The 23,815-nt window shown below is 53.8% G+C and overlaps 1 protein-coding gene across 1 annotated transcript in view; it reads right to left on the minus strand.

The window, feature by feature from the left end:
• The window catches only part of LAMA5 (laminin subunit alpha 5), a 98,985-nt gene that overhangs the window by 41,603 nt on the left and 33,567 nt on the right, over positions 1-23,815 (minus strand). The window contains exons 4-12 of the mRNA XM_026055984.1: positions 15,209-15,326; positions 10,740-10,858; positions 9,381-9,551; positions 8,761-8,858; positions 4,016-4,131; positions 3,169-3,287; positions 2,190-2,280; positions 1,273-1,407; positions 690-752 (exon numbers count right to left, since the gene is read on the minus strand). Of these exons, the coding sequence (XP_025911769.1) occupies positions 690-752; positions 1,273-1,407; positions 2,190-2,280; positions 3,169-3,287; positions 4,016-4,131; positions 8,761-8,858; positions 9,381-9,551; positions 10,740-10,858; positions 15,209-15,326 (1,030 nt within the window). The remainder of the gene's footprint in view (positions 1-689; positions 753-1,272; positions 1,408-2,189; positions 2,281-3,168; positions 3,288-4,015; positions 4,132-8,760; positions 8,859-9,380; positions 9,552-10,739; positions 10,859-15,208; positions 15,327-23,815) is intronic.

A 23,815-nucleotide genomic window follows, 5' to 3' on the forward strand; every position in this document is an offset into this window, starting at 1 on the left:
GGGAAAAGAGACAAAAAAAGACAGGGGAAGAGAAGGACTGAGAAGGGTGAGGACGTGCGACGAGGGAGGCAGAAGGGAGCAAGGATAAGGGCAAGGGAGAGAATTCAAAGCAACAGAGAAAGCAAGACTGACCAGACCTGACATCTGCACGTGCTTCCCAGACGCTGGCAGCAGTGCTGCGGGGGCACGCGCACACCCTGCGCCCCAGGGAAGGCTTGTGTCGGAGGAGGACACGGGCACAGCCCAGCCGTGCCTTCCACCCCTGGGAAAATGAAGAGCGTGCAGATGTGGCAGAAGGACAAGTTTGTATCTAAGCTCAAAGGCCGGGATTTGGGAGAACCGAGCTCAGTTTTGAGCTCAGCCACAGCCTTCAGGTGATCTTGGGGGTTTCCCTGCAGGAAGGCCAGAAGGACCTCCTCACGTGGCGCAGACGACAGAATCAAGCACACAGTCATGCGGTTGCTCTGTGCTAGAGTTTCCCCATCGACAAAAAGGGAATCACAAAACTTCCTTCTTTCTACCCTTCAGCTGCCTCCTCTCTCAGAGGCACAAGCGCTGCGTATCAGGGCCGTCACTGACAATGTATGTGCCCAGGAAGCCGAGGACCTGATCTTGCCTCAGGTGGTGAGATTTGATAATAATACCAGCAGTATGATTGCCAAAGCAGCAAGTAAAATTGCATCACTTACTTATTATCTGTCCTGCAGGGAGCACTTGTTCTCCTGTATCGTTGTGAGCGAAAGCCGGAATAGCTACGTGGAGAAAGAGATATTGCACAAAGTCATGACACATGCGCTCAAAGAAATCCTGTTTGGAGTATCAGCAGGTTGATGGTCCCAAAACTGAACGGGCCGAACAAAAACATGCACCATGAGAACAAAGTGCAGACATCCCACCAACTAAAAACTAATTACAGCCATTTTTAACCTTCCCCTGGGCTCTGGAGAGACCTCTTTCTCTCTCCTACACAGAAAGCGAAGGATGAGCCTTCAGCCAAATGGAAAACTCCCCAGTGACTCCAGAGAGCCACGTTCCTCCCAGTTCTGCACTGCTCCAGGCTCCATCGAAGCCAAACGGGGGCTTGTCCGTGCCTGTGGGTACCCCTGCTGAGGGCAAGGGAATTCAGCAGCGCAGAAAGATGCCTGGGGAGCAGATCTGATGGGAGCCGGGGGCTGTAACGTTAGTCCTTCTCACACCTGCTGGATCTGGAGGGTTTCAGTCCTCGCCGCCCGCGTGCCAGCTCCCCGCAAACTGAGCTGCCCTGGCACTTACGGTAGCAGTGCGGGAAGTCGAGGTACCCCTCGGCACAGGCATCGCAGTGCTCCCCGGTGTAGTTGGGCTTGCAGTAACAGCGCCCGGTGAGGTCCTCGCAGGTGCCGTCTGTGAAGTCCGACTCACAGTTGCAGCCTGCGGAGAGCAAGAAGGCCACCACGGTCATCCCCGACAGCGACCCTCACCAGCCGCCGGCACAGGAGGGACGTCACTGCAATCATCAGCCAAAGAGCAAGGAGCCTCTAGGAGAGGTCCCACTGTCTACTGCAAATCCTCTCCAAAAATAAAAGGTTTGATTGCCCCTTTGAAAGGGGTCTGGCTTAGGGGAACTGCTGCCACTGTCCTTGTCACACTGTGGGGGCCTAAGAAAAGCAGCACAAACCCAACTCACTTCTCCAGAAATTACCCTGGAGAGAGGACACTGCTGCTAGGAGGCAGCGCAGAAGAGCCAAAATACCACAGCTAGCAGAATTAGCGGGTTTCCCAGCCAGATGGCCACAACCAACTGCTGCCTGGAAATCCCTGTCTACTGCACGGAGAGCTACAGACTGCTACTGCCAGCTGAAAGGATGCAGAGATGGTAGCTAAGCCTGGACTTCTCTGCAGGCATGGTGGGGTTGACAACACATTTTTAGCTCATTCCAGTTTTGGAATATGCAACCACTTCTGATTTCATGGCTGCTGTGGACACACATGGCGTCTGTGTGCATGGGTGGCTGCGTGCACATACACATTTCCATGGGCAGCGTCAGCTGCAGGAGGAACCACACAGCTAGGGTCTCACATGGCCACATCTGTCATGGTGCTGCTGGACCATTACACCAGAAAAACCTCTCAGCCTGACACTCCAGACCACCCTCCCCAGTGTCACAAAATCCAGGACAGCATCTACGACCTGCAGGGCAAATCACACTCACGATAGCAAATGTACGGAGAGTCGATCGGGTGATCAGGGGACCGGTAGTATCCCGGGATGCACCTCTCACAGTTAATACCCGTGGTGTGATGCTGAAAGACAGAGAGTTAGAAGGGCATGAGTTCCTCTGCCAAGCAGGAGAGGATTTAAGTTCATCTGCCAGATTTGCTGGCAGCTTCAGGATCAAGAAGGAGCAACTCAGGAACGTCAGCACATGAAAGACGCAAATCTGCTCAAAATTCCACATACGCCAACTTGAAAACGAAGCATTTCCCGCAAACTGTGTATCCTCCCATAAGCCCAATCCGAGTTTCAGGTTCACATCTGATCTTGAGCCCATTCTGCTTGTTTCAGATGGTAAAATGTGCCGACTGCTTTGCGCTAGGAGGACAGAAGTGATCCGTTTCCTCATAGCAAGACTGTAGAACTAAAAATCATGCCAGATTCCTGCCACAACATGAATCAGCCCACTGTCATCTTGGCAGCAGAAGAGCTACTAGACCATTCTACGGGCACTTCTGTTGGAAACCTCAAAGGCTGAGGAGATCGGTATTTCAGTGGTCAGGCAGCGATCCAGAGAGACGGCAGCACCTGAGCATTGCAAACTAGGCAGGGACTTTCCAGCGTGATCAGCATCAGCCTTGCTCTGTTCCCTCCGGAGGTCAAAGACCAAACTCCCCCAGCTCCTGGGAGAAGCAGATGCAAGCCAATGCTCGGTGCCTCAGAAGACCTACCCAGAAAGCGTTAGAAAGGCAACGTTATTCTAGCAGAGGGACGGCTAGGAACTCCAGTGCTTTTTCATTAATAGTGCAGATGCCTTTAATCTGTTGCCAAGAGCCCAAATTTCCAGGATACCTAATTAAGATAACAGAGTGTGTGGGGGAGAGGGAGTTTGCCAGAAAGGCAGCACTCCGGGTCGACAGTGGAAACAAACACAAGGATCTGCAACAGCTTTTTCTATCATGCACCTTCTGGCCTACCTGACAGTCAATGCAAACACCTCCCCCTTCAAACTTGTCTTCACGACTTTTGCTGGCTTTGTGGCGATCCACCTCGGGGTCGTAGTAGCAGTCGTAGGCATGGCCATTGCAATTGCAAGCTGAAAACAGAGACATTAGTTAAGCCACTGCTCCAGAGAGGTCCTTCTGCCACCAGCCTGATCTCAAGATCAGACCTTTCCTCATGGGTTTGGTACTGCATGGGTTACATTTCCATGAGGAACGAAGCTCAAATGCATCTGCAGGATTGCATGCTCTTTCAGAGCTTCCAGAGGTCTTCAAAAGCATAGAAGAACAGGCTTTTTCACAAGGTCTAGTCTGCAAACCAAAAAATGCAGCAGGCGCAAACCCAGAAGTAAAATAGGTACAGGCATGTAGAGACAAGAAAGAGAAATTATCCAGTTTTGGGGCCTCAAGTGGTCTGGTGTAGAGGGCAACATTCCCAACTGTATCTGCTTCTACCCCATCAGGGATGGAGGTGAGCTGGAAAGTTCAACACGGGGTGAGGGTGTTCTTTATAAACCCACAGGAATAAGACCCAACTGTCCTTTGCAGCTCTGCATTTATAGCAGGTCAAGTGATGTAATTACGCTCCATGCTTTGCATTCCCAGTGCGGCATAAATTCCAGTGTCGGCATCTAGCAAAGGGTTCTGCTAGACAAATAAAGATGCCCTGTATGTAAGCACATCCAAATGCAATTCCTCTCGGACACAGAACTGAGCAACCAGACTTGCCTGTGTGAACCCTAGGATCAGATCTGTGCTTTGCTCCTGCCTGCAAAACAGCTGGAAAAGAAGGAAAACGCAACTCCAGCCACCGACAACTTACGCTGGCATTCGTTTGCGCTGTCGGCGGTGGCTGGCTTCCACGGGAACTGGTTGAAGCCGGGGCAGCAGCGATCGCAGGAGCCGCCGCAGGTGTTGTGTTGGCAGTCGCACTGCAGCCTGGAGGGGAGAAGGCAGATTTTGACTTTTGAAGTTTGCTGTTTCTCCCTCCCTTTTTTCTTTTTCTCCCCCATTGCCACTTCTTTCTGTACAAGGAGACAAGGAATAGAAGAAAATTATTCCCATGTCCAGCCAGCTCCACAGACAAGAGAAGTGTGAAATGGCCGGAGGGGGCAGCAGCAGAAACCTGAGCCGAAGCAAATTACTTGACAGGTTGCTGCTGGATGCACGCGACAAGGAGATGGTCCTGGTGCTGGGCAGGAGCAGCATGGAAAGAATAACTGCTAGCCCAGAGCTGGAGAGGGATGAGGACACACAGGTCACATCTGATCCTCCAGGTGCACCTATGCTTCCAAATAAGAAGGCCATGAAGCAAGAATTTAGGCAGGATTTTAAGTTTAATTTCAGCAGACGCTTGCCCCAGTCTCTCTGTGAAATGCACCTCTTGCTTTTCTCAGCTCGCGTAATCAGGGCTCTGCTGAGTAAACAGGCAGCTCTGGAGACACCGGGCGAGCAGTCTCGACAGCCGACCAAAGGCTGTCGCTGCTCGACCGCAACGTTAATTCATTAACGTCGGTGACATCACCTCCAAAACTTCCACTGAGCAGGCGGCGATTCCCCGTCCAACACAAACGCTTTCTGTTGTATTAGACTTATGGATAATACAGCGTGTTCCAGCTTTTATCTGTGCAATTACTCATTCCCCAAGGGCAGGCCTGCCACTCCCAGCTCTCCCCATGCTTTTCCATTCAAAAGCAGCATTTAAAAATAACTGTAATTTCTTAAAACATTAGAAACAAATGAAGCAGTCATGCCGGGTGAGAAGCAACGACGTGGGCATATTCTTCCACGCTGCAACGAGCTGCTACTGTTGGGTGTTTTCACCTACGGGTATTTTCAAGATGTGGGACCCGCAAGCTCATATATTGTGAATAGCCAGACAGAGGCAGCAGCATGGCACAAATTAACTCATTTTCATGAAATATGGAATGAGCTGAAAGTTTGGGGGAACCTGAGCTGAACACACACACACAGTTCTGCTGAAGACGTTGCTTCAGAAAGCAGGGTGAGCCTTGGGAGGTCCGTGCTGTGCCCGCCGCCTTGCCCAGCCCTCCCGGCGTCCTCTCCTGGCAGGCTCCACCAAACGCTCGGCTGCAGCTGCCTCTCTGCACCCTCCTCATGTCCCTGTCCTCACCGCGTCCCCAGGCCAGGCTGTGGCCAGGCGTGACCAGGCAAGAAGCTGAGCCCCAGAGGGGCTTGTTCGTAGCCTCAGTTGCAGAAACGTGCCCTGAAACATGCGCATTCACCAGAGACTTTGTTCTCATGATGCTGTGCAGACCCAAGAGGGAGACCTGAGGAGAGGCTAACATCTGGCCACACTTCTATAACGAAGCTGTTCACAACACCCTTAACTGGCTGACCACTTCCCAACACTTCCAAAGAAACAACATTTTCCTACGTTTTCCACGGCAGCAGTCAGAGATAAAGACTAAACTGTGTACAAATACATGTTGAGCAAGATGATCACCGTGTCCGGGAACGTATAAACCTGCTGAGCAGTGTTAGTCTCACTAACTTGAGGACGTGGCTCCAGCCGCCCACCCTGGCTCTCTAACAGTCGAGATGTTTGAAAAGCATTGGTTCGGTTCCCAGAATGCAAAGAGATGGCACTCAGGGAGCAAAAATGCACTTTTCAAATGGAGACGGAGCTATTTATTTAGTCTCTGCTGTTTCAAGTCAGCAATGACCTCTCAGAGAGCTCATCCATCACAGCAGCTTTACTGCACCTTGTGTCCAGTCTATCCTGCTAATGAATTATGGGCAAACGTACATAAGCTACAATATTTACATGTTTCATTGATTGAATATATACAAGGAAGAAGAGGGAGCATCTGTGTTCACATAACGCACGTATTTCCTGGTCGTCCTGCCTTAAAAATAAAACCTCAGCCTTTCCCCTGGAACTGATGCTCAAGAGCGGAGAGCACAAACAGTTTCCAGTGAGCAGCTCTGTCGGAGCTCATGGCGCAGCACACAAGGCACGCAACATCTGGATTTGGCCAGGACAGAAGGGTAGCGCAATCGGGGAGAAAAAACCCTTGTTCCAATTGCTCCTGACGGTGCTGAGGGAAAGCCACCCGCAAAACGGACTTGCTGGGTCCTCGCGGGGGCTCGTCTCGCTGCTCATGTGGTTTGCCAGGAGAAAGGTTTGTGTCTCACCCTGCTGGTGTTCACCTTTAACCAGAAGATCTTTCCTTCCCTTGCCCAAATTCAGCCCAGTCCATCTTTGTGCTAACAGAGCCAGCTGTGAAAAGTGCAAATGGCCCTCGGGGAGGCTGTAGCTGCCCGCACAGCGCAGGCCCTTGCGCTCAAGCACCAACATACCGGGATAAGACCTGCTGCCAACTTAGCACGGCTGAAAGTGCAGCTGCTGTATCTTGGCACTTCAGAGAAACTTTCCTAACTTGGATAAACATTTTCATTTATGGCCAGGAAGTCAGCTCATGAAACATGCTCCATCGTGTCCTAAAGCCTTTGCCAAGATTTCCAGCTCACCTCACCTCTACCAGAGTGTTCCTCCTGCCTTCCTGGGCAACAGGCACAAAAAACACAGGCATGTGCAGAACAGAGAAGTTAAAACGGGAGGCAGGGACCTCCCAGATATGCCGAGACATCATCAGGATTTCTAATAGGGCCAGAARAAATGGACTCCACGTCTCCCTCTGCTTGCATCTCCTTGCCTTGCTGCTGTCAAATGCCAGCTTTGAAGAGGCAGGACACGTGCTGTCGGACATGCCGCGCCTCCCTCTCCGATGGGTTGCACAGATTTATGAAAGAACAACAGGGTCCTGACAGCTGCGGCTGACGACACGGCGGCCCCGGCTGCCTCTGCGGATGGCTCTCGCCATGCAATGTGACACCAGCTATCGCCACACTAGCTCCACGCTAGGGAGACGTTGCGTCAGGACAACGGGGTGGGAGCGCCTGTCCGTTAGTGCCTGCCTCAGTGAGAAGGCTGCAAATAGCTGCTGCCAGAGCCTTGGAGAAATAGCAGCATTTCCACTGATTACTCATTTTCTCAATTTAAATGCAAGCGTAATTTCACTTCCTCCCATCCAGCCACACTACCTGCTAGAGAGTATGGCTGGGGGAAATGTAAGAAGTAAGGGCTCAAATCCCACCGCCTCACTACCAACATCTTTTTGGAAACAAAATCTGTTATAGCTATTCTTGAACGAGTATCGAGCTAGCTGGTCCCCCACTATCACACTCCTGCTGTCGTCTTTGCGCTCCTGGGCTTGCTAACAGGTCACAGCAATACCATGAGAAGTTCTTCTCTTTACCCAACTTCCTTGTCTGGATGTGTCCCAAAGGGCCTTGCAGATGTTATGTGCTCACTGTCCAAAGCACCCAAGTAGGAAATGTTTTCTTCTCTAGGCAAGTGCAATCTGCTCTGTGTGAAATGCGACAGCTGTTAACGAACACACGCTGCTACACTACAGCGCAGTTTGGGACCAACAGCGAAGACACCAAATGCATCCAAATGAAAGTGGAGGAGGGAAATTCAGGGAGGCAGAGACAGTCATCAGCAGAATTGGCGTTGAACAAGGTTCCCAGCTCATCTATCTTCCCTCAATTTTCCCTCCCTTCCTAGAGCACCCTGAGCCATCAATATACCCGAGAAATTTCAGTGTTAAAAAAATCACTTTGCACCATGAAGACCTTCTGTTCTGCTACACTAGTGTACTGTGCATCCAGCAACACCAACGTCTAAAACAAAACTAAGGAACAATACATTCAAATATTTATGAACTTTCCTTTGTGAGGGAGTTAAGCACACTGACGCAGACTTGCTTTTCAATACGTCTTTGTTTTAACACTTAGCAGCTTTTAATCTTGGCTGGGACTCACTGGAATTTTATTTTACAAGATCCAAAAGCTCTACGTGATCCTTACGAGAAATAAATATAAGCTTCCTTGGTCCTGCTGAATCTACCATCCCATTTATAAAGGCAACATTCAGGCTGCAAACAGATGGCAAAGAAGCAACACTTTCATGGTTTGAAGCAGCTCTTTGGCATTTCAAGTAGCTAAGGCTGACGGGAGGATTCCCATGAGCCAAAACGTAACTGCTTTGCACGCTCTTGCTCTTTTGCAAAGAGTATTTGCTTAGTTACATACACCAGCAAGTCCACAGTTCTTGTGAGTAGAACTGGACAGCAGAATCTTTGTTTTTCTGAGAAACCATCTGTTTATGACAGCATTGCCCCAATTCTTAGGAAGCCATGCGTGGAGCAAAGGACATCTCAGAGAAGCTGAGAAAGCTCCGTGTTCAATGACAGTAGTGGCTTTGCATACCCACCCTCCCATTTCAGCACACTGATCCCACTGGGATGGCAAAGCTGTAGACAGGATGGAAAACCAGACCAGGAACTGATCTGCCTGCAAAATAACCCGACAAAAATGTTGCGTTTTTGCTATTTTGGCTGGACCAGTTGCTGGTTCTCTGGGCAGACTCAAGAGCAATGGTGCTGGCACAATGAAGAGTGCAGGACAGGACACAACTCACACTGGCATTTTTCATTCTTAGCACAACAATTTAAGATCTSGGACTCTTGAAAACCCTACCTGTAAGGGTCATTAGGGTCTTTGGCATCACAGACGTCTGCATGGCCATGACAGACACAGCGCCCTCCAATGCTGATATCTTTGATGCTGTAGTAATACTGGAGAACACAAGAAAAGTCGGCCGTGAATATTTTTATGAATAAACCTCACAGGTGCTTCCACCTGCACACATAGACCATGAAAAACTGCCTTACTCGGGATTCAATAGGGCTTTATTTGCTAAAATGACAGTTCCCTTACATTGGCAAGCTCAGCCTCATTAGAGCCAACGGCTGGCTGTAATCTCTGCCTATGGTAACACCTGCCACCAGTAAGAGAGGACATTAGCTGCAAGCTGGGACTCCCAACACAGCCAAAAAGCCAGGTGCAACACCAGCAGGTGTTTCTCAGTTTCACATTTCTGGCCTGAAGCATGACTCTTCCCCAAGTGCTCAAGGCAGGAGTCTCCAACAGTGGCGTCTGCTGCAGATGCCTTCACCTTGGCCAGAGCAAGAGCACAGAGAGAGAAGAAACCCAAAAGCAAAACCCAGGGATGTCTTCTCCCCAGAGATGGCAYGCACAACCCTCAAACACTTCCACCCCTATAGCAAGAGGTCAAGAGGTATCAAGGACTGCCTTACCCTCCTGGTCACAGTAGGGTCTCTTAAAGCTTTTCCCATCAGATGCCCCAGCAGAGTGTTTGTCTGCAGGAAGCGCAGCCTGATATTGGTGGCTTTAGTGAAATTCCGCAGGAGAGGAGAATAGGAGAAGTTCATGGCTCCCGGGCGCCCGTTTACCAGCGAGACGACAATCTGCGAGTGTAAGGAGGGAAAACAAATCAGTGCGATCCTTTGAGATGAGAGGAAATTAATCTCTTCCTCAGCCAAACCCAAACCTGACCTCCCTTCAAGAAGACTGAATCAATTCCCTGCCAGTCTCATTCTCTAGACCTGTGTAGCTTAACCGATATCCAAAAGAGGGAACCAATTACTAAGAGCATCTACAGTCACTGAGAAAACAAAACCAGAATTCTGTTATCTTCTTACACCCCTAAACGACTGCCAAAGAAATCAGCTCCAAAGACCTATTCCCTAAGCACGTTTTTGGCATTAAACATAGTGTGGTGCTCTCCCTCATGCCAAGCCACTGTTCATATCAAGGCTGCTGAATCCCCTTGGACACTGAGTGTCCGGTCCAGTGCAAACATTGGCACTGATCGCTCTCTATTTTTTTTTTTTACCTGCTCTTATAGAGGAGAAAGGATTTAGCTTTAGTAGTGCCTGATTTGCAATTTTTTGTCATCATGCCCTTTCCATTTTCTCCTCCTCTTTGCTGTCATCCTCGAAAGCCTCCTGTTCGACCTGTGCTTTGTACAGAGAAATGCCTGTGGGGCACTGACCCTTTCACAGTTTGCTGTGACTCCACGGGTTCAGGCTCGGCCAGGGCAGCAGCAGAGAGGGCAGTCACACGTCAGCAGCTGGAAGGATTCCCGTGACTCACGCTCGGAGCACAATTGGCAGCCGGATGCCGTCCTGTTCCTCCCAACTGCCGCACCCCATGGCCATTTATCATTGTAAATGTAGGCACAAAAGGAAACAGGTAATGTTTCCACGCTGCTTCCATGAATGGACATGAATGTCCACCTCTGCGTGCTGCCTGGGCTCGTATGCCAAAGGACTTTCTTTGTCCACACAAGGAAACAGCAATCAGTGCTGGTCCAGCGGGAATCTTTAGCTTGAGGAGCAGCAACCAGCAGAGGAGTCCACAACCAAACCCACCCAGTCCCCACTCAGGAAAGGGGGAAGATCCCCTCAGCCCTCAAAGGCCTTTTCCCTGCTTTGGGAGCAAAATTCAAAACTTGCCACGCACAAGCAGAAGCCTTTCCAATCTCAGAACAGCCAGAGTCTCCTCAGAGACTCTTCCACCTATTTCAGTGCCCAGTCGTCTCACCAATTTTCTCCCAGACACAGAAATCCTGGAAACRCCAGGTAACTGCTCACCTCCCCATTTTCTAAAGGCACGATCCGGGAATATTCAGTAGTGCAGATGGCATGGTCATCCTTGGTGATACGATCCACCGTGTGCAGGCCAAACTTCTCTATGCAGTCCCTCTTGGAAGCTGTTCATCAACCAGAGAGCAGAGCAGTAAGAGGAGAGGAACAATTTGGAGCCCTGTATTTCCCCATACTTGCCAGAAGGAGAGAAGGYCATATGCTCTGTGTTAGGCATTCACTAGATATAGATTGCGTTGCACCACTAATTCTCTCACCGCTAAAATATATGTCCTCCTCTCCAAGCCTGCCGAGAAGGGAGGGAGTCACTATGAGAATAATAGGCATGGTCAGAAATCCCCAGAAAAGGCCCCATTGCAGCGAATGAATTCAGCCATGGAAGGTGAGAATGGACACTGTGTGACCACCTGCGGAGCACCAGCAAGAGAAACCTGCCCTGTAATTTTGGCTTTAAGCTCATAGCTTAACTAGCTTGAGCTCTACGTCTAGTCTGGATTTGACCGGCTTGATTTGCCAGGCACTGGCTTTGCTACGCTGCTTCTGCTGAACTGCAGGGTTGTTTGGTTGTTTATTCCCTACTCCCTACATAAGACCTTGCACGATCACATCCGTGTCACTTCTYAACCTCTTGTGCATCTCCCAACGAGCGAGCTAATGAGGACTGCAAGACACGGAGCAGCCTCCTAACCAGAGCGACTGTGGGGCATTTCCCGTAGGACAGAGCAGGACTGCGGCCGTGGAGCGGGAGCCTGCGGTGCCGGGGACAGGCAGAGCAGCCGGCCACAGGACATTTCCTTCCCCAGCAGCCACTTGCTGAATTCTGCAATTGCTCTTAAACCAGCGCTTCCAAACAGAAATGCCGAAGGTGCCTGCGAGCACCCCTCGGGGACAGCAATCCGGGGCTCCTGCCACTAAGTGGCAATGCAAGGCTGGCTAAAGCCCAGGGCCAGGCGCTGCTGGTCACTCACGCTGCCGGCCACGGCACTGGCTTTTGGGACCCGAGTCAACCGCCCTGCCGGGTTCCCAGGAGCCGGGCTGCGACAGTGTAACACTGAGTGTCTCCTCGCAGCCGTAGGAGCGTCCTGGTTCCCCTCGCACAGCCGGAGAGGTGGTGTCACCGACAGGCGGGCAGCCCTGCGAGCCCTCGTCCCCGGGACGTCTGACACCCCAGAGCCAGCAGAGCCGACAAGGGCGGTGYGGGGCTGCCCGTAACAAGGAGGGCATCTCCCCAGAGCCCCTGGTTCCTTCAGGATTCACCATGAAGCTGGGTGCTCCAGCATCGAGGGGGTGGGACAGCATAAGTCAAATAAACCAGAGGAAATGCACTGGGACAGTTAAGGGCCTGATTCTGCAGGGTGTACACCCAGACCTACCAGTGCAAAAACCCTACACAAAACACTCGCTGGGGCTGCTTCCCTGGGKGAGAGCCTTGGACAACTTCTGCTGCCTCCCTCTGAAGCAGCTGATGGTGACAGCAGCAGGGACAGGGCCCGGGAGAGCCCAGCTTGGAGCCAGCACGGCAGCTGCAAAGCCTGGAAGAAGGCAGAGCTGCTCGGATCTCGTGCTCTCAAGAGAGCATCCAGGCTAGGCATTGCATTCAGGCGTCTCCAGCTGCAGAGTGCTTGGACAGAAGATATTGGAGTTGATCAAGAGAAGGGTGAGAGGGATTTCCTCTCCCACGAGCGCCCAAGCACTGTCTCCTGCTCTAGTCACYTCCATTTTGGAGATGAGGAGACAGACATCTGGAAACAAAATCACAGAACAGTTGAGGTTGGAAGGGACCTCTGSAGATCATCTAGACCCTGCTCAGGCAGGGTTGCCTAGAGCACGTTGCACAGGACCCTACCCAGACGGCTTTTGAGTATCTCCATGGATATGACCCCGAAGGCCCGTGTGGGATGTGCACCTTGCACTTCAGTCCCTTTCTGCTCCGACCCGTCTTTCCTTGCGCTGCTCTCACCGCTCCTTCTGCTCACGCTATACCTGTGCCAGGAGCCCTCAGCAACTCGTGCCAAAGCGCAAGTCGCTGCAGCGTTACTGAAGGTGTTTCCAGAGGGAGAGGAGAGAGCAAAAGGCAGCCAAAACCACCAGCTGCTCCTGCCAGTGCTGCTCAGCTCCTCTTGGGAGCTGGCGGAGAAACTTTAGCCCAGTTAATGGGAATAATCCTCCAAAATCTGTTATGGTGCCCCTGCTGCGAGCGTGCCCCTCGCATGCACGTGCTGCACGGATGAGCTAAGCCAGGCAGGAGAACCAGGGAAGGGGGGAAGTGCCAGGAGYTGTGTCCACCTCCCCTGCCTTCCCACCCACGTGAGCCGTGCAGCACGTGCCCACGCACGCTCGTCCCCCTTGCGCGAAACACCGCCCTGGCAACGGCAGGGGCTCCGCTGCGGCCGCGCCACTGGGAGACGGCGTGGAAACATTTGACATCGGGCCGCTGGGTTCACTTGACCAGCTGCTTTTCTAGAGGCAGTTTATTCTGAAGCCCCCGGCGAGGAGCCTGTCGCCGTCACTCGGAGCAGATTGCTTTAAAGAGCGCTGCCCGGGCTGAACACGGACAGCATCCAGTCCCGGAGACAGGATGCTACRGAAGAGCAGTCGCTCAGGAAAACCAAAAAGCGTCCCCAGCGCAAGGCCAGGCTCTCTGGGCAGCGGGGAGAAGGGCGGCGGGAGAAGGGGCCATTCCCAGGCACCGCAGATCTCCGAAGCCAAAACACAGGTTACTATCCGGGAGCCATAAAACGCCGCCGCGCTGTACGGGAACGGCAAGGCGGGACTAGGCGGGCCGACCCGCGCCCCYGTCCCGCAGAGCGCGCGGAGCCGGGGGCCAGGCACGGCGGCCCGGACCACCGCCCGAGGCCAGCGCGTCTTCCACGTCCCGGCCCCGCTGGGAACGCTGCGCGGGGAGTCCTTTACGCGGATGCAGCCGCCACCATAAATCCCTCGCCAGCCCTCCCCGGTTTCTCCCTTGGCGGCCGAGGGAAGCGTGCTGCATCCCCGCCGCGAAGCGCAGCCGATTCCCATTGCCACGCGCTCCCGGACCACGACCCGGAGAGCCCCCATCGGCTGCGGAGACGGATGTTTTCCACGACGGTCCTTTCCGCCCTGGGAGCTCAGTGGGCATTTTGGTGGCATGGCCTTGGGGACACGGGGTGGCCTGGGGAAGGGACCTCCCGACGCTGCAGCACTGCTGCCGCGGGCAGGAACGAGCAAGGTGGCCGAGAGCTCCCCGCGCTCGAGCTCCCCGCGCTCGGCCCCAGCAGCCCCGGACCACGCAATAACGCGACTGCACCGGGCCCCGGGAGAGGCCGCGGAGCTGGAAGGGGAATCCCAGTTAGGGAAGAAAGAAAAAAGCAAAGCAAGCGATTTGACAGCACTAATTCCCCCCTGGCACGYGGCAGCGGGGAACACATCCGCGCAGAGCAGGAGCTGCCATGCAAAGGCACCACAGTGGGGAAACCGCGCGCAGTTCCTTCCTGCATGAAGGAAGGCCAGCAAAGATAAAACACAGGCTGACAGGTAAGCCAGAAAAATGAGCCTTTAGGGGCACCCCGGGGCAAGGTCTCTGAGGCTCGGAGCTCCTTCCTCGCCAGATTTYAAGCTCTAGTCGTAGATCTTCACGCACATCATCTCCCCGTTACTGCTGACGCTTCGGGGAGGGGTCAGCAGTCAACATGTTCCTCAAGATCTGCTACCCCACAGACCCTTTGGGACACGGGATTTGTAGAACCAGCTGTTTCTACAGGGATCGGGTTTTAATCAGAGYTGGAAAGAAGGGATCTCAAGCACGCACCCTCGATTTCTGCAGCCTCGCGTTTCAGCAGCCTCTCTCCGTCCCCGTCCCCTGCGTGGCAGCGGGACAGCAGTCCTACCTGCCTGCACGGCCGGCGTCGGCCCCCCAGGAACCCAGCTCTGACAACCGTGGAGAGGGACTGCTTCCTGCCTCCCCGCTTCTCTACTAGAGCAGCAGGACGCAAGCTGCCGGTTTGGGTCTTGAGGAGCTGAAATTTGCCACTCTGGATACGGGAAAGGGCTGAGAAGCGAGGAGAGACGGGCAGAGAGAAAACAACAGGAAACCTCGTGTTCCCGATCTAAAGCAGCAACGTGCACCGCTGGCACCGGTGCCAGCTACGGCACCCACAGAGATTTGGGTGGGCACCAATGGCAATACTTTAAAAAATACCTTTAGCCCCAGAGGGCAGTGGGGTTCCCCTGCCCTAAAACACCTTTGAGGAGCATCGCAGCTTCGCTGAGGCAAGTCCCAGCCGCTCCGATCCAACCTGCAGCTCTGGGAGCCTTGCTGGGCGGGAGAGGAACATCGCAGCAACGACACCGAAACAACTCCAAACCCGGCGCGTGCACAAAGAGCAAGGTGGCAACGCAAAACAGCCTGGCTTCTTCGGCCGGGCTTCACCCCCYGGCATCAAGCTGCGGCTGTCTGGTGACAGCGCCGTACTTACAGGCAAAATACTGCCAGGGCTYGTAGGTAAGGCCGAAGTCAGTAGAGCGCTCCAGCACCCAGAGGTCAGGACGGGGAGAATTGGCAAACTTGATCAGGACGTACGCCACGTGGAAGAGCTGGAAGAGAGGAACGTGGAGTTAGCTGGCTGCATGAGGTTTCACAAAAACCCAGGAGAGCTTAGTGGCGGCCAAAGCGACCAAAGGAGCAAGTGCTCTGCAGAGCCCACCGCTCACAAGTCCTGGACTGCTGAGATTCACCACCCTAGCAACGTCCCATCGCGCCTTGCTCACAATATCACAAAATCCTGTTCTTACGGCTCTCCACACCGGGCAGCCCTACTTCCCCCAGGTGACCTGGCTTTCGTAGCCGGTTGCGGAAAAGCCCCAGCCCAGCTCCTTGTTGCAGGTGCCACAGGGACGGGAGCCCAGGAGACCCACTTGGCTTCGGCACAGCTGTAACACTGGGCTGCTCCCATTTGTCTGGACGCTGATGTGTGCACGCACACGTCCTTGCCAAGAACAAAATAAATGTACTCTTTAAAGAGCTGGAATGTCAGCGCTAGAGAGAAACAAAAGCTCCAGCAGAATTTCCCTTCCCCGGCTGGCACGGACACGCTCCAAGAATCCCCACTCCATCATCCTGTCAGAAAGCAATATTTAAAGGCAAACGAAGTCCTCTTATCAGACAAAATTCCTAACGTCAAAAGCAACCCCAAAGGGAGGTTAGTGCTTGAAAAGTAGAGATTTGTGGCTCGAGTCCCTCCTCACGCCGAGCGAGCACTGCGRAGCATCCACCCCCGGGGACCAGCAGGTGCCCAGAGAGCCGCGGCTGCGACGCGAGGAGGACGGCACCCCTGCCCCAGCAGCACACATCCCCCGTCAGAGGGCGAGTCTCAGTAATAAAATACTTCAAAAACAGCCCTGGCAATCAACAGCAGACTTTTTAAGGGGAAAAAAGAGATGAGGAAGAGGCATGCAAAGCCGCCAAGTCACCCATAAAGCCCGCTCCTTGCTGCAGTCGTTCAAACGTATTGGGTCTGTACGCGTGGAAACAGTGCAGGAGAAGGTCTGCAGCCCTGCGGATGGACACGAGGCCAGCGACGACCAGGCTGACCCTCAGCAGAGCCACCAAAGGCAGCGCCGGCACCTCGGCACGCTCTGCTCACGGTTGAGCGGGGGGCAGAGGGGGGGGATTTCCCACCGCCCTCAGGGCTCGCGCTGGTAGGGACTGGGGCGATCCTGGATCAAGGATGGAAGCGGTCACCCAACCGAGCTCCCTTCTTCCTACGTGCTGTCACGGCCCCTGAGACCAAGCTTTCTCGGAGGAGCAGCCTTTCTGCCCGCTGCCTCCCAGCAGGACCCGTTCTCACATCTGCTTCTCGGCATGGCARGCAGAGCTGAGCACCAGCCAGCGCAGTTACACCTTCCCCCTGTTATAAACCCTTCTCCGGCTTCACTCTCCAGGGAACAGATTAATGTTCCCGATGGAGTCTGGCGGGGCTTTCGGCCACACAAAACACGCCGCGGCTCCCGAGGGCGGCAGGGGTTCTGCTCCCAGGCRCCAGGAGCACCAGCGGGCTGCTCGCCCTTCGGAGCGGGCAGGCCARGAGGGACAACCCGCCTCTGCAAAGGCAGACGCAGAGCGCTGGCGGTACAAAGCGCCATCGCAAAAGCGTCAGTGGCAGGAGCATGGGAAACAGGGAAGAAGGGACCGCTCGAGACCAGGGTCTTTGCAGGCAAGCTGTGCGCTTAGCCCGGTACCCCAGAACAAGGCAGGCGGGGTACCAGGCACAGCACCATCATCCCACCCGGGCCGGGCTCTTCTAGTCCCACCAGGAACCGGCAATTGCTATCCAGCCGAAAAGGCATTTTGGCCTGAAATCGCCAAATAACAGCGCCTGCCCTGTGCTTTTGTGGGAGGATGACTGCCAAACAAGACAAACTCGCCCTGCTGTTGGGAACCTCTATTTTCAACCAGTGAATCTGGTGACTGTGATTTTGGGGTGCCCAGCTGGAAGTGGCAGGAAGCACTTGATTCTCTTTTGGGAAGTGAATGGAGCCGCAATGAAAAATCCCTCCGGTTGCCTTTAATGCCTSTTAGCAAAAACAACCAAACCCACCCGGCAGCTCTGAAACCCACACGTGGCGCTTCCCTCAACCCAGAGGAAATACCACCTGCACCAAAACACTGCRCGGTTTTACTCGCAGTGCTTCTAAATTGCTTTGATATCCATAGAGGAAAGATGATTCCAGAAAGGTCACCTGTTTTTAGGAATTTCTGAAAGCAGGGTGTGTATTTTTGTCCTCACGCTCAGGGGGAAATGCTCTGAATGAACAGCAACCGCAAACAAAATGAGAAACGTGAGGCATATCGGTATCTTCTGCATTTATCTTTTTTTAAAGACAGCCAGCTATGAGTTTATAGTCAGTAAATCCCATGGTTTTTGATGGGATCTTCCTTGCTGTCTAGTTTCATGTTGGGAAAGAGACATTCCCAGTTAAATGTCCCCGAGTCCAGACTCCTCGCAGGCTTCTGCCTCTCAAAAGTTGGTTGCTTCTGGAAAGCACCGACTGCGACCAGCCAAATCAGTGCATGGTGAGGGTCGCTTTTTGCTCAAACGCTGAAACTTGACTCTCAAACAAGCCTAGAGCTCAGTGCTTTTCAAAATGAAAACAACAGCCCAAAAAAGAACCAGCGCTGCCGGTTGCAACCTCAGCGTAAACGTCCCTGGGGCAGGGGAGCGCCGGGGCCGGGGCGCCGAGAMGCTCGCCACCCGCAAGAGCTACGCTCTCGGCTCGGCTGAAAGAAGAAAATCGAGCTGGTTTCAGTACATTTGACGTCATCGGAGACGCGGGTTTGTGCGTGCACACACAYGTAAGGCTGTCTCCTCCGCCGAGGAACGCGCTGGGGAGAACTTTCTCCTCCTGTCTTTCTCGCACCGGGGAGCCCAGAACTGGACACGGTGCTCCGTACTCCAGCACTGCATCCACGCTTCTTGGGAACTTCCCCAAAGGCCCGTGCCACCCACACCACGAGGGTTAGACATCCAAGGCTAGGGCTAGGATGCTAACTTCATCTGCTCTTTTGTGGCTTTTCGCAGGAAAGAACCACCACCTCCGGCTCCCTGCTGCTTTGGCCACAATCTCTTGGCTAAACCCCAGTTCAGGTATCCCGATCCTGCTTCCACTCTCCGAACCAGCCAGCTTTCCTCTGCCCCTTATCCAAAACCGCGGTGGTTTGCATCGCTGTGTGCTCTTAGACTGCTGCTAAATTTCACCCCAGCCACGACTGTGCTTTCGGGACAGCGAGAAGCAGGCGCCGCTTATCCTGCAGACCTGCTCGGCACAGACGGATTAGGGCCAGTCTTAGACCACAGCAAATATTCGGGAGTCTGTGACCACAGGGAACCCTGCCCGGGACAGGAGCCGCAGCCTTGYGCTCAGAGGAACTTCTTGTCAAATCTGGTGACTCCCCTCCATCCGACAGCCTTATCATCCCGAATATGACAGCCAGCCGGAAAAAACAGAGGCAGATTGCCTGCTTCAAGTGTATACGTTGGGAAAACTCACAAAGATACAAAGACTGCGCAGTAGCTCTAAAAATAGAGAGAACTGGCAAGAAGGCCAGACTTTTCATTCCATATTTAGTTCCAGTACGGTTCTGCCCAACCAATATTGCAAAAGAAAGTCTTTTTTTTTTCCCTGAAGTCTTTATTTAGCTCCTATCATCAGTCCAATGAATAAAAACCTCTATGCTCCAAGAGTCTTAGTTATTTTTTCTCCCTTCTCCATAGAGGAGGGAGGTGAAACACCAGATTTAATGCACACACTTGTCTCGGTACCAGCAGATCCCTTGCTCCCATCACCTGCAAAAGCACAGATAYAGGTCTGGGATTGCAAGAAACGTAAAGGAGGCAGCAGAGCCAGAGCAGCCGGAGACAAACCCGAGAGCTTCGTCGCACGACGGGGGGCACCGTGCAAGAGCCTCGGGGTGGGAAAAGAGAAGGGAAAGGGGAAATGCTGAGATGTMGGTGCAAAACACCCTTGGCCGAGGGGCTCCTAGGGCCACACAGCTCCTTCAGGCCTCAAGGGATGAGGGGTTTGGGGGAGGCAAAGCTAGCACAGGAGAGAGGCGCATAGAAATCACATTTCCAGGGTAAAAAGCGGTCACTTTGTCCCTGTATGAGTTAGCGGGGTACAGCAGCCCCCGGGCGCGGGGGGTCTGGCCCAAAGGGGGGCSAAGGCTCATTTCTGAGCTGGGCCCTCCAGCCCTGCTCCAGGCGGCTCCTGCCCAGAGCCGCGTTTGGCGGCTTGACGGGGAGCAGCACAAACCGGGGGGGGTTTCAGCCAGGAAGTTCTGACAATCAGCAACCGACTTTCTTTGCAAATAGTTACATCTTTACCTCTAGCTGATGTTGCCGTGACGGGTTTTGGATCGCGTTTCCCTGGCAATGACCCTTTGCAGGCTGCCCCGGGGCTGGAGGACGGGACAGTCCACCAGCAGGGAGAGGACGATGGAGGCGAAGGCATCTTCTCCACCTCCCGCCTGCTCCGTCCCTTCGTGCGTTTGGATAGGGAGCAGCTTTTTCCAGTGCCAAAACCCCACGAAGATGCAATTCTGACTGCTGCTCATCGGGACAGCGCAGAGATTTTGAAGAGGGAAACCAGGACCCTGGGAGGCAAGAGCGGTCCAGCTCCTTTCGGATCAGTGCGTTCCTCAGGGATACGTCCTGCTTTTCCCTCAAGCACAAAGCAGCAAACACACACGTCTGTCCTCTCTTCCCTCCCTAAAYGGAGAGTTATTACCTTTGGCTTTGATTTATTAAAAAAGCACCAAGCAAAACCAAAAGTCTGTCTCTTCCTAACCGCTGCTGAATATCCCGCAGCAACGCGTGCATGGATAGCGTTACCCGGGCTGCCGTATTTCTGCTTGGGATTTCCTGGAAGTGTCGGATGGACCAGCTGAGCAGGTGCAGGCCGCGGGTGCAGCGTGGGGGCGATAGAGCCAACGCTTCGGGGCACACGAGGCCTCCAGGATCTGCACCCYGCCGCGGCGCGACCCAGCACAGCTACAGAGCTTCCGAGCTACCTCTGAACTTCTTGAGGTCGGTGATCTGCCCCGCTTTCATCTTTTGCCTGCAATCACTTATTCTCATTGAAGCAATCGATTTGCACATTAACAACCTAATCGTCTCCCTGCTTAGCTTCAGCCGTCAAACCCTTATTTATTCCTAGCCCAGAGATCAGAATCCTTTAAGAGAGTCTCACGTGTGGCTGCTGGTAGGTACGTGCGTACCTTTCATTTCCGACCACGCAAGAAAGGCTTCAACCCTTCTAGGCAGCTTAAAAGGTGCTTGCCCTCCAAGCAGGGGTGTTTTTTTCTCTCATTCRTTTTTTTATAAATTTCTCGGGGCCCCGATACCACACAGAGAAATGCCAAGCGCAGAAATCAGAATCTGAAAGTCTGGTGTTCCACTGTGCACCAAAATGCACACTTTGCCCCCATCTCTCTTTTTTGTTCACCGCCTCTCCCACCTCGTTCTGTTATGCCTGTGCCTCAAGATCTCACTCCGAAAAATGAGGCTTTTCCAATTTATTCATTCACAGCTACAAGCTACTGAGTGAGAAGTTCCCAYTTGCTTAAAAGAAAATCAAAGGTTTTGACAGCCAAGTTTTCAAAGTGACTAGCAACCTCCTTAACTCTCTGCAGAGTCCATCGCAACTCATCACACCTGCCAGCCCTGCYCAGAAGCCCTTCAGGGTGCCCCGCGCCTCCCGGAGAGGAGCCAGCGCTACGTTCCTCGTCAGGTGCGGTAGTTCTCCTCTTCCCACGGTAGCTCGCTGACGGAGGAGCCTTGCTGGAAAGCACCAGGGTCAACGCGCTCCTCCGCTCCTGCGGCACGCGCGGACCCGGGGCAGCAGCTGCGCCCAGCGCCCGTCCCGTGTCCCACGTCCGCGGGGACCCCAGCTCGCTGCAGCTCCGGCGGGGAGCGCACCGCGTGCCCTTTGCACGGGGTTTTATCGAGAGAGAGCAGAGCAAACTCCAGCCTGGAAACCAGCGGACAGYGTGGAACCCGTTCAGCGTCCCGACCGCCAGCAGCAGCACCCCAACACCTGCTGACGTTACTTCCCCAACGGCGACTCTTCCCTTTTTACGCGGCTCGGCCTCGGCGCACAGCTGCGAAGGCGTTTTCCACAAAGGCCTTTTCCTAAACACCGCTGCGAGAGGGATTTGGCTTGTTCACGGGCAGCGTTGCTTTATCTCTGCACCCTCCTCCTCCCACCCGAGCTCTTCTCCCCCGGCCGGTGCCAACACCCGCTCGCTGCCAAAAACGCTCGGCGCACTGGATCTGCAGCACCCGCGGTGAGGCGGGACGGAGCGGTGCCCCCAGCGCGGGGCTCGGCGAGCCCGCGCAGCGCTGGACCGCCCCGAGCCGGCAGCAGGGCTGGGCTCGACCACGGGCTTGGGGAGCGTCCCGGTCGGATTTGGGGCTTTCTGAAGAAATGCACGCAGTAACTGCGCGCGGCAGCTTGGTTATATGTGCAGAGCGACACGGGCGATGCTGATGCACCGACCCGGACGTGCTTAGCACATGCATGCGTTCAAACCCCTGGAGGAGGTCACCAGCATCCCATCCGAGTCCAAAACCAGCCCGTTTCTGTGTTTGCCCCAAGGGCCACCTGAGAGCCGCTTTCTGAAGCCGGACGTGCCCCAGGCGGACGGAAGTTACTGGACACTGTGCCAAAGCACAGGGAAAAAACAAACCGCAGCTGAGGAGGGGATGGCTGGAATTCCTCCGAACGAGACTTCGGCCACTTAGAGATAAGGACTGGCCCCAAGYGAGGTTTTCACCGTGAGCTAGGAGCTATCCCGCAAGCCGGCTGGAACTGCCTTTCCAGGCGGGCAGCAGAAGCGTAGAGTAACCATTTGGAGACAAGACTTAAGTATTYGTCTTTTAGACCGAAGTGGAAGCAGCCCCAGCCCCAGTCCCGCAGGTCGCCCTCCGCCGCRGCTGCGGGCAGGCTCCGGAGCACGGAGCTACGCAGGCGGGGAGCGCCGGCGTGCTCCTCCGCTGCGGGCGGCAGGACGTGACTGCTCCCTTTTCCCTCTCCCGATTATTCCTTCTAACAAACTGGTGGTGAAACGGGATGCTGCGTTTACAGTCCACAAATGGGAGGTGGCAGCGCACTGGGGGAGGAGGCGGCGCTGCCCGCAGACGATTGCAACCTCAGCCATGCTTTGCAGCTGCTGATGGAGAGCCCCAATTCCCACCGCGACTCCTTCTCCCGTCCTCCCTCCTTCCACCTTTCACCCTCCCCGGTTGCTTTAATCCCTTCATAAACACTAGTACAAGCCCAGCACAGCAGCAGGAAAGATGCCCTTAAAACTTGCTAATGCTTCCAAGATAAGACACCGTACCGATATGCGCCATTTCAGGTTCTCAGACTATTTACTCTGAGCTGTCAATTTTCTTTGACTGCTAAATGCTGCCAGGAAGCTTCGAGGAATGCTCTTTGGAAGTCAAGTATTCTAGGAAAATATAGGCATTGTATTGCAGAATACACAGGTATGAAGCAGAAAACGACAGTATGTTGCCTCAACCTTTCCCCTCCTGGCTAAAAAAATAACAACTTAAAAAAAAAATCTATACGTCACTTCTTAGAGGAGCTGCTAGATGCCTTGCTCAAGACGAGGTTCTGCTGTGCTCGCTATGGGACACACGAATAGCAGCAAGAGGTTAACAACAGGTTAAAACCAGACCGACATCCGCCTGCTTTGCAGCAAAGATGCAAAAAAGCTCAGTGAGGGCGATCCTCCAGCAGCCTGCCCGGCGCTCCGGGTGAAGAGCGCACCACCGTGCTGAGGGTTACCCAGCCCACAGAGAGCACAGTACATTTATAATACGCATATGTATTTTTTCTTGTTGCATTTGTCAAAGGTGGGGTGGGGAGAAGGTCTAATTTTAGTGAAAAGCCCGTCTTTTTTTTTACCCGTTTACTGACCATTCCAGCCCTGCAAGCACTAGCAGGGCCAGCGGCAGAACCGGCCTCGGCCCTATCTGCTGTCATATGGTCCCAGCAGTGGTAAATGCAGCAGGTAAGGTCTTACAACACCTACGTTCCTGGGACAATTACAGAAAACATTTGAAGTCAAGAACTGCAATATTTCTTAACACCTATGGCCCTGCCTGGTACCTCCTGTTTATCAACACAGAGAAACTAACTGGGTTGAAACTACAACCTTGAGCACAAGGTAATGAAAAAGTCCCATCAAAAGACCACGTTCATCCCTCTACAAGCCAAGGACCACGTCCCCCAYGGGGGGATTTCAGCAGCAGTTTGCCAGTCAGAGCTCAGGGCTGAGCCTSATCTCACCGTCTTCTCAGAGCTCGGTTAATTCGGGTAGCTGCTCGCCCAGCTTCAGACGTGCTGAGGTGCAGAGAATGAAATGTCCAGAGCCACGGACCTTTCTCTTTGCTTTCAAAACACATAGAAGGCATCCGTGACTTTGGCAGCAACCGCGACAAAAGCCCGTCATTAAACTCGCATACCGAGCCCAGATGTCCGGGCACAGCTGGCGCAGCTCCGCAGCCCCCACTGCAGCC

Source organism: Apteryx rowi, unplaced genomic scaffold (assembly GCF_003343035.1).
Source record: "Apteryx rowi isolate R43461 unplaced genomic scaffold, aptRow1 scaffold_0, whole genome shotgun sequence".
Taxonomy (NCBI): domain Eukaryota; kingdom Metazoa; phylum Chordata; class Aves; order Apterygiformes; family Apterygidae; genus Apteryx; species Apteryx rowi.